General features: G+C 39.1%; 1 protein-coding gene across 1 annotated transcript in view; it reads right to left on the reverse strand.

The window, feature by feature from the left end:
- ARHGEF33 (Rho guanine nucleotide exchange factor 33) overlaps window positions 1–8,162 on the reverse strand; it is a 46,195-nt gene extending 38,033 nt beyond the window's left edge. Inside the window, exons 1-2 of the mRNA XM_029231480.1 lie at window positions 8,138–8,162; window positions 6,462–6,511 (exon numbers count right to left, since the gene is read on the reverse strand). Of these exons, the coding sequence (XP_029087313.1) occupies window positions 6,462–6,511; window positions 8,138–8,162 (75 nt within the window). The remainder of the gene's footprint in view (window positions 1–6,461; window positions 6,512–8,137) is intronic.
- Window positions 8,163–10,661: the final 2,499 nt, after the last annotated feature.

Raw genomic sequence — 10,661 nt, forward strand, 5'->3', positions numbered from 1 at the left:
CGTATTTTCAAAATATAGGGTTTTGTGGTTCACTGTGCTTCACAAAGTTTTCTTTCGAGGGCTAGGAGGAGGGGGAAATATGAGGAACCAAAGACGTCGTTCTGAGGGAAAAAGCACGCCCTGTCAAGTGTTTGGAGCTGAAAGATTGGGAAACAACGTGAGCAATCTGTTTTTCATTCCAATCATTTTTAATTTTAATTAATCTCTGTGATGGATTTCGGCATATGTCCTAATTCAGTTGTCATGATGGATTAAATCACCAGATCAACTAGATTTGATCTGGTAATTTTCATTACATAAATTCATCTTCTGTGAGCAAAATGAAATCGATGGCCATATAAAATCAAAGCAAAACCTAGGCAAGTTTTAAAATTGAAGGAAGGAAGCCTGACATTCATTCACATTTCCTGCTTGAAAAAAAAAAAAAGGGAACCACTTTCCAACAGAAATAGGTTTCATTTTCACTGCTCCCTTAGGTGGATGTGTGGAGTTTTCCCTAGGAGGCAAAAGGAAGCAGCAGGGCCCTGGGGAAAGGATTTTCCTCACCTGTAGAACCCCAGTTCTCAAAAAATTAAGAATTATCAATACATTTCACTAACAGCCAGGTTGTATAGAGACTTTGGGAATTCTGAAACCATTTAGAGCTATGAGCCCATTTCCTTTCCATGTATTACTTTGAGCTCCCTAGATACCTGCCACTGAAGTAACACTACTGCTTTATAAACAGCTTCACAACCACTGATCAGCCAGGGAGCGGATGCCGTAGTGAATACAATCACACACCTGAGACAACAGGTCATTTTTAAGGTGCTTGGGGCTCTTAAAATCTTTACCTGCTACAGACTGGTTTTCTGGTACCAACTAGCCATTCATTTGTGAATAAAAAAATACTCTGAAGACATGGACTTGTCTTTTTTCTGCTCTCTCTGCAGCTTTCTTATTTGACAGCCCGCAGCCCACCCCCAGGATTAGAAATGGGTGTCTACCTTGTTCTCCAGCGAGTTGAACACGTTCCTCATCTCGTTGATTTTTTCATGAAGCTGCTCTAGAGAGGTTATGATCCCTCCATCCTGCCGCTGGAGGCGGGCTCCCACTGGAGGCAGGTGCAGGGAAGACTTGTACTTCGAAGCCTACGGTCCACAGAGGGCATCTTAGGCTCAAATAAATAGGGGAGGGGAGTCCGAATTCTTCCTATTTCATGCTCTTAATTTCTGTCTCTCAATTTCTTTTACTTTCTTGGCTTCTTAACTCTTCTCAAGATGAATTTTAGTCAATGTCTTCCCACTTTTTTTTCCACCAAAGATCCCTCAAACTAAATTTTCATGAATTATGTAAGTTGTTCCAACTTGTTTTTTACACAGACTTCTCTCTCCTTCCTTTCTGTCCCATTATTAAGGTCAGAAGGCTGCTATGAAGCAAATTCAGGGACTGGGCCTGTGCCTTGAGAACTCTGCAAAGTCATAAATGTCAAGATTTGAGAAATCTCCACAAGATATGCCAAATTCCTGCAACACCTGTCTAAAGGCTCTACAGGAGCAAAAGCCCAGGTATTTCGAAGTAACACATGATGGCAAGGATGGCAAGGTAACTGCTTTGGCTTCCCCCTAAATTGCGGCTGCTACAGAAGGAAGAGGTTCTTTCTGCCAGCTGCCACTTCCTAATTGTAGGCCTCTGTTAATCCAATGCAACAAACTAATCCATTGCAATTAACTTGCAACAAATTAATCCATTGCAGTGATTTAAAACACAAAGTAGGTGAGTCATTTGATCAGTCAAGAGTAAATTTCCCAAATCTACTCGTCTACACTCCCTGCAGAGGTTGATCCTTAAAGTCATTCTCACAGGGCACTATTGAGGCTGCTGTGAAGCCCATTGGGCTGGAAATTTATCTTATCCATCCTTGGATGCACCACAGGTCTAGCAGAGTTAACCTCTCTGGAGCTAGGAGGACATTCCTCAATGCTAAAAAGAGACTGAGGCTCAAACTGGGCTTACAAATCCTAGAAAATGTTCAGTGGCAGTTTTGATGATGAAACCTATTACTGCAGGACTGGTTCCCATAGTTTTTCAGTTAGAGTTTCTTTGGGTATATAACTCATTTTCTTAAATTATTTTCATTACAGGGAAAAATAAAGAAGAAAAAAGAGAGTCACCCCAAATCGCATTAATATAACCATTAACATTTGGGCATATTTCCTTGTAATTTGTGCTGTGAATATAAATGCGGATATTTATATTGTTGAAATCACACTAAAGATATATTTTGATGCTGCCCTCCCCTTTTTTTTCTTTTGGCTAACATTCTTATAAGCCCTTTCCCTTAGCCTTCAAATTTTTATCTAAGTAGGTATTTTTAATGGCTATATAATATTCCATCCTACAGATGCGCCAGAGTTTACCTACCCATTCACCCTTGTTGGAAATTTTTGTTGTTTGTAATTTTTTTTTTTTTTTTGTGATACGTGGGCCTCTCACTGTTGTGGCCTCTCCCATTGTGGAGCACAGGCTCCGGTTGCGCAGGCTCAGCGGCCATGGCTTACAGGCCCAGCAGCATGTGGGATCTTCCCGGACCGGGGCACGAACCCGTGTCCCTTGCATCGGCAGGCGGACTCTCAACCACTGAGCCACCAGGGAAGCCCCTAGAATGCTTTTTATTTAAAGATTTGTATGTATTTCAGGTTATTTCCTTAGGATAAATTCCTAAATATGAAATTACTGTGAGTCAAAGGATGTTAGGTTGTATTGACCCAAAGGGCAATCTACCGTATTAGAAGGAGACAACATATTTAATTAATTAATAATTATACAAAATATATTTGACCAGAGGGTTTGAAAAGTTATAACAATATGGTTGTATATTCTTAGAAACATGCTGTATGATGTGCAATGTCCTAAATTAGCGTATTCGGAGAAACATGTCTCAGACAAGATGTATGAAACATAGGTAGTATAATTGGTGGAAGCTGAAGAGTCTACACTGCTAAGGCTACAAGTGAGGCAAAAACACAGCTGGAGTTCAAATCATTAGTGTGAGGGTTGAGCTAGAAGTAAATTGCACAATTGCCACATCTGTTGCCTTAATTGGGGACACCCGACGCCCACTTCTTATGTTAATGGAATCATAATTTTAGAATACATATTCAAAATGAAGTAATCAAGGCTGAAGCAAGACAGTGTGATTCTGGAGAAGATATTGGGGTGGACTTTGAGAGGGTCATGTGCAGTGGACCAAGGACAGGAAGGAAAGGGGACAGACTTGCATTCAAATAAAAGGAAGTATACTAAGCTAAGGAGCAGTCAGCGTGTCCCCACTGATTCACCTGGTCCACAGTAATTCTACCCGGAATGAACTGGGAGATGGTAGTACTCATTCTCCTGTTCCCTTCTGTGACCCGATTTAGGTCATGGTACCTTACTGTTACCAAGGAGGTCACGTCCATTGAACGAACAGGGAACCAATTTGGGGTACAAACATTTTAACACTTTTTCTGCATTTTAACTATTAATTTTCATAAAAGGTTCCACCAATTTACACACACACTCATCAGATATAAATACTATTAATTACTGTATTTTTTAATTTGCTAATTAGGTAGTCAAAAACTAATACTCCTTGTTTTAATCATTGTTTCTTTGAGCTTCAACCTTTTCTTCCATGTATTAGCCATCTGTAATCTTACTTTGGGAAATTACGTTCTTTGCCCGTATTCTACCGGGGTTTCAGAAGTTTCCTTTTTATTAATTCTATGAACTATTTATACATCATTAAACCTCTGTAATATTTTGGTAGGAATTTTTCCAATTTTGTTATTTGTCTCTGAATTTGTTGAAAATATTTTTACATTGGGAAAATTTTTAATTGTGATGTGATGAACGCTCTACCTTTCCCTTGTGATTTCGTCCAGTGCTTTTTTACTTAAAAAGACATTTCACATCCAGAGACAAAATAAATATTCACTAATTCTAAACTTTTATGGTTTTTAAAAATATTTAATCCTTTCATCCACTTTTGAGTTTATTTTGATTAGAGTATGAATTGAGAATCACTTCTTTCTTTTGCAAAGAACCAGACAATTTTCCAAATACCATTTGGCACCAGCCTACATGACTGCATCAGACCTCTTGGCTCAAAGCGATATATACATCTCACGATATTCATTCATTCATTCAACTAATATTTATTGAATATGTGTTGTGTTCCAGGCACTATACTTTATTCTGAGAGTTCCACAGAGAGCAAAATGTACTAATCCCTGCCCTTGGAGCTTACATTCTAGAGAAGGAGACAGACAGTTAAAAAATAAATAAGCAAGTTAATATTTACTATAATGTCAGGTAGGGATGGGGGAGTCTATTGAGAAAATAAAATAAGGAGATAGAAAATGGCTGAAATGTCATATGTTGCTTCAACTTTCGATGTCACAGGTTTTTTTTGTTTTTTAATATTTATTTATTTTGGCTGCGCCGGGTCTTAGTTGCGGCATGCTGACTTCTTCGTTGCAGCATGCATGTGGGATCTAGTTCCCTGATCAGGGACCGAACCCAGGCCTCCCACATTGGGAGCGCAGTCTTACCCACTGGACCACCAGGAATTCCCGACACTTCAACTTTCATATTTTGCTCTCCCTTTTTAGTATAGATTGTATCTATTATAGTTAATTTCTCCCTGCATCCCTCCTTCCTCTTCCTCTTCTTCTTTCTTTACTTCTCCTCCTTCATCTTCTTTTGGTTAAATGTTGCTTGGAGTAAACAGACTGGGGCTTAGGAGACATTCTTTTAAAACAAGGATGGGGTTGTAATCACAGCATCACAGAGGTCATATAGGCCAACTTCACTTCTACTGCTTCACTTGTTCCTCTGTGAACAGATGTACTTGGATTTGTGATGCAATAAGAGAATGAGGCCACCCCCACTGCAGCTATATTTAGCCAACATTCAGGGAGTGACCTACATTAAATCTATAATAGACTTTAAATCATACCTGAGTTTAAAGAGATAGTCACACTCATTCAAATGCCATACAAAGGTCAGATGTTAACAGAGGGGAGGTGGGCGGGGAAGGCTTTTGGAGGTCTTGGACAAGTAAAGCATCAAATCAGCACTGAGTGAAGACTCACTCTGGTTTCCAGACCTTTGTTCAGGCTAGTCCCTCTGCCTGAAATACCCTCCCACATATCCACTTACCAATGATCAACTCGTCCTTAAATGCCTGCTCCAAATCCTTCAGTCAATATTAATTCATCCCTTGCCCATATTCCATAGAATTTTATCAATACCTCTGTTATAATTCTTCTAACAGCCTACCTTGTATGAGCTATTTATTGTATGGACACTTAAAAATCAATGAGAATGTCTGTTTCATCTGTTTCATCTCCCGTTAGGCCAAGCAGAAGACTTTGCACATAGTAACTGCTCAATAAATATGCATTAAGTTGAAATGAAGCTGTTTCCTTTGCCCCTTCTCATTGCTGGTCTGGTTCTAGGAGCAACATGTTAAAATGTTTTCATAATCTTGTGCTGGCTTGCCCTAGTTGGGTCCACAGCAATGATCTCTTGCATGATATTTTTGGGAACTAGTTGTTAGTTTCACTTTACTGTTACTTAAACTCAACAAATCTAAATTACATTTCCCCCAAGCTACCTGCTCCTCTGGATTCCTGTATCTCTATTTGGGAGACCACTCTTTTTCCTAGTTACCAGGGCTTAAAACCTTAGAGCCAACTTTGAAATCACCTTTTCTCCCAACCCCCATCAAGCCCTGTCAATTCTTTCTTCCTTCTCATGTATTCCAGATAACAATGTCTTAAGTCTAGAGAGGGGCATGAGTTTCCCTAACCCAAGCTACTTTTACATTACAAATTATGTCAGAATAATCTCTATGATTTTTAAGGACAGAAATTTACTTTAAATCACATGCGGAAGATAGAAGCCAAAGAAATGCTATGTAGAGAGCCAACAGCCCAATGTGACCCTCGTTGCAAACATATTACATAAAATTTTGCAGAACATTTATCTCCCTTGTAAATCAAATTATTCCCATTGTTTAAAAAGAGATTAAATTTTTTTCTATTAACGTATTTGAACACTTGCAATATTAACCCCCTTTTATTTTCAGTTCTCCCTGCTAAAATAAGAAACTAAGAAAAATAGATCTCTCACTCCTGACTGAAATGTTATCGCACAGTGTAATGGCCAGGTTGATGGAGGCAACAGGAAGAAAAGCAGCGTTGTTGTGGGAGTGGTGGTGCTGTAATTTATAAACTGGATAAGTTGTCCTTCAGTCATCAGTTTTCTCAAAAGTACAATGTGAATGGTACTCTCGTCCCTGCCTATCCCACAACCTTAAGTGAACAAATACAATGATATATGTAGAAGCTTTTATGAGTGCTAAAAAAATTTATACATAAAGGACAGTCATCACTGTGACACATAGGAGAGCTCAAAACAATCTGTGTCTTTACCTGGTAAATCTGTGTGGAAGGATTATTCATCGGCTTATGTTCATTCTCTCCTGTAGGGAGAAAGAGCTTTGTTTAATCAACACAATTCATTCTGTCCCTATTCTCTTCAGACACATGCAGGGAATAAGGGGACTTATAGGATCCTAAATCTGTGCCTGCATGACAGGAAGCCAATGATTCAACCAGAACAGAAGATAAATTGGTGTAGGTGATTTTATATTACATCCTAATGACCAAACCATATCTACCTGATGTAACTCTTATAGTAGAAAACCATGCTCTAACGTGGTGGGGAAGTTTCTCAATCAAACTGAATGACGAGTAATCATTAAATAGTCAGAAGGGAATGCCCATGAAGGGTCTTTCTCTTATTTTGGGGGCTGACTGAGGTTTACTTGAGGGGAAGTCAGGAAGGCACCTATTCAGTCCACAGTCAGGAAGGCATCTATTCAGTTGTCACTTTATTATTCTCAGGAGGCCTCTATAAAATATCCCTTACTTCTCCTGCCTCTGATCCTTGCTAAACTTCTGAACTTTGCCCTTCTGTCACTGCCCAGATCAGCTAAGGGAACCTTGCCATCCTCCTGGACAAGAGGGTTGATAGAAGGGAATTGTCAATGCAAAGGATCTGGGAATGATGCAGGCAGAAAGAAAACAATACTGTCAACACCAGAGACTGTGAAACACAGGTCAAACACAAAGGAAGTAGTAGGTTATAAATACCTTTTATACCTAGGGAGGAAAAAAGGTTGGCCTAGAATGTACCTTTTGGAATCACATTGGTTGGCTCTGAAGATGAGGCAATCCATGTAAAACATGCAGTCCACATGAAGCCCTTTACTCATCCACTTAGCTACATCTCCTTTGTATGAATTGTATGAATTGAATCACATTGTATGAATCAAGCAGTTTATAGATGAAACCCCTGGTTGCAAATATTTGGTTGTATGAATGTGTATATTGTTCTCCTAAGACATGCGGGTATAGGGAACCCTTCCTTAGAGGAACCAGCCTCGGTATGTTAAGTTCATAAATAATACGTAACCTCAGCCCAGAATTTATACACACCGAGGTCTGTCCCTATAAAATCCAGATGGTTTGAGATTACCAAAATTCCCCACACAAGCTTAAGTAAAGATTACTTAGCCCATTTTATGCTATGTCCCAACAGCCTGGTATAATGTCAAGAACCAGAACTTGGGAACAGAGACCAGGCTCCCAAATCAAACGTTGATAGGTTGTGGTTTGTAGCCTGACTTCTCTATGACTGTTTCTTCACCTGTCTATTGGAGATGATAATAGAACCTACTTTTATATGGTTGATTCTATATGGTAAAGATTAAAAGAGAAAGCCCTATGTTTTTAGGCCAGCCTAGGAGGTGTTGGATGTCTGTTAGTTGAATATGTATCTTGGCCTTATTCAGCAGGTCGTTCTGAGGCAGTCCTAAAGTTATTGCTAAGAAAAGTAACATAACTACTCAAATTGTATGTATACATGTCGCATTTCCTGTTTCCCCAGCACCAAGTCTATGCTCTTCGTGGTCATTCTACTATGATAAGGAAATGAGAACAGTCAGGTTAACATATTATCATGTTTTGAGACAAGGGCAAGACAAGCCCACAACCTACATTTCTTAAATCCTGAACCTTAAAGCAAGACATAGGAGAAATCTAACCTTGCTTTGTTTTGGTTTTTTCCATGGTGCCTGTTGCTTCTCTCCTCCAGCTTATTCTTCAACATTGCATCTTCATTGTCCCTGGATCAGGCCATCCCCTCTTCCCCGGACCTGTCAGTTGAAATCAAGAGTAAGGGAACAGGTGAAGTGACTGGATTTACTTTATGTGTTAACTTTAAAAAACTGAAATGAACACAGCTATTAGAAGCAACAGGCGTTGTGCGCAATTTCAGAAGAGTGAAAATATTGTTGAGTAAATATTTAGCTTAAAACCCAAAGGTAGGGCTTCCCTGATGGTGCAGTGGTTAAGAATCCACCTGCCCATGCAGGGGACATGGGTTCGAGCCCTGGTCTGGGAAGATCCCACATACTGCAGAGCAACTAACCCCATGCGCCACAACTACTAAGCCTGTGCTCTAGAGCCCACGAGCCACAACACCCACGTGCCACAACTACTAGAGCCTATGCTCCGCAACAAGAGAAGCCCCCACAATGAGAAGCCTGAGCGTAGCAATGAAGACCCAACGCAGCCAAAAATAAACAAACAAAGCAAATAAATAAATAAATTTATATTTAAAAAACTCAAAGGTAAGTATCTTGTCGACAAGTATGAAATTCATTACTTAAAATTATGGTAGTTTTTAAGATACTATTTTGGGGATCAAATAAATTAATTTAAACCCATTGATTTTATTAGCAGGGTATAGTTTAAGGAAATTAACTTGAGCAGGCGTAAAGGCTAATATATCTGTTTCTATTTAATTAAATAGTAAGTTCCTTGATGGCCTTATCCCCACTTTCTGCATCTGGTAGACTTTTTTACACCAGGGGATGCTTGTCAAATGTAGCCTGGCTGCTGTGACCATTAGACATGAAACGGCCAGTTCAGAATGAAATCTAACAAGCAAAAATAGTGTTGTGGACATTGGCCCTCTTTTTATCCATCTAGAATTTCCAATGATTGGGGAATTCCCCAACCTTATGAGGCTTGATCAGAGGCCTCCCATTATATAGAGGCTGAAAGTGCCAGGTTCTCCTAGCCTCCCTTGCAGCTAAGGTATGATGTGCACATGGTACCACTTTGATACACCCACCCCAACTGGCCGTTGCAGAAGAATTTCCTAAGGCAGATATACTTGATATACTTTCTACTTTCTTAGAAATAGAAAGAATTCTTAAGACAGCAGCAGCAGCAGCAGCAGCAAGGAGGGTGGTGGTGACCATGATCTGGTACAGACAGTTTAGGTAACTCAAGCTGCTGCTGTTCTTGGTCCTTTCCTCACCAGAACAGCTGTACTACATGATTTGGGGCGCTGCTGTTGGCCGCATATCCCAAACTTGGTTCTCCAGTCTCCTAGCAATTCTATGAGCTGCCCATATCCTTTCAACAAATTCCTTTGCTGCATAAATTAGCCAGAACTATTTTTTACTGCTTTGTGACTAAGAAACCTAATTGAAACAATAAAAATATATTAACACTATCCAAGATTGAGAAGACACAAGTTAATAAGACTTTGCTCATTGCTCTAGAAAAGACAAATCTAATCCACAGTGATAAAATGCAGATCAGCAGTTGCCTAGAGCAAGAGGTGGGAGTTTAACTGGGAAAAGGCACAGTGAACTTTTTAGAGTGATAAAAATATTCTGTTGCTTAATTGTGGTAGTGGTTATACAGATGCATAAATTTGTCAAAACTCGTCAAAATGTATATTTTGACTGGGTGCATTTTATCCTGTATAATTTATACCTCAAAGTAGAATTGGTGTTTCATTCATATATTGAGGTCTGTGAAGCAAAATGATAAATTGACAGTCTGGAAGGTTCACATGGATGAAAACCTGGTCAATAGCTACACAGTTATAAATGAGGGATCTAAAGGAAGGCCCAAAGTGAAGGCCATATGCCATTTGGAATCTTGTACATTTTTCATGTGAGCATGGAAGTTATGTCAAGGTAAGGCATCTTCCCTAGCTATCTGAATCTCTTTCATAGCTTATATAAACATTACTAAGATGAAATGTTTCTGCTCCTTAGCAACTGATTTGATATTTAATGAATTCCATGATGAATATAATTAAATCACAGAATGTTAGAGCCAAAAAGGCACTGAGGAAACTATTTGATCCATCTTCTTCATTTATAGGAGAAGCAACTGAGGCCTGGAGAGAAGAGAAGTGACCTGCTCAAAGCCACACAGCTTTGAAAATAATTGTTAGAAGTGATTTCTGTTACTATTTGGGGGAAAAAATCTTGAAATATGTGAAGCCATATTTTAATGGGATTTTATGGATAATTAATTCCAGCAGATTTATTGATCTAACCTACAACTAATTAAAAACAAACCCCAAAACCTCCATCTATCTGAGATAAAATGTAAATTTTTGCATTTTCAGAGGTAAGACATCATCAAGCTCACAAATGTACAAATAGTTGCTGATTTCAAGAAGTAATCAAAGGTATGTGGTTACTAGAAAATAAATTAGAAATTTTCTTTTATTTATTTAATTACGAAAGCAACCAAACC

Source organism: Monodon monoceros, unplaced genomic scaffold (genome assembly GCF_005190385.1).
Source record: "Monodon monoceros isolate NGI ecotype Baffin Bay Population unplaced genomic scaffold, NGI_Narwhal_1 Super_Scaffold_19, whole genome shotgun sequence".
Lineage (NCBI taxonomy): Eukaryota > Metazoa > Chordata > Mammalia > Artiodactyla > Monodontidae > Monodon > Monodon monoceros.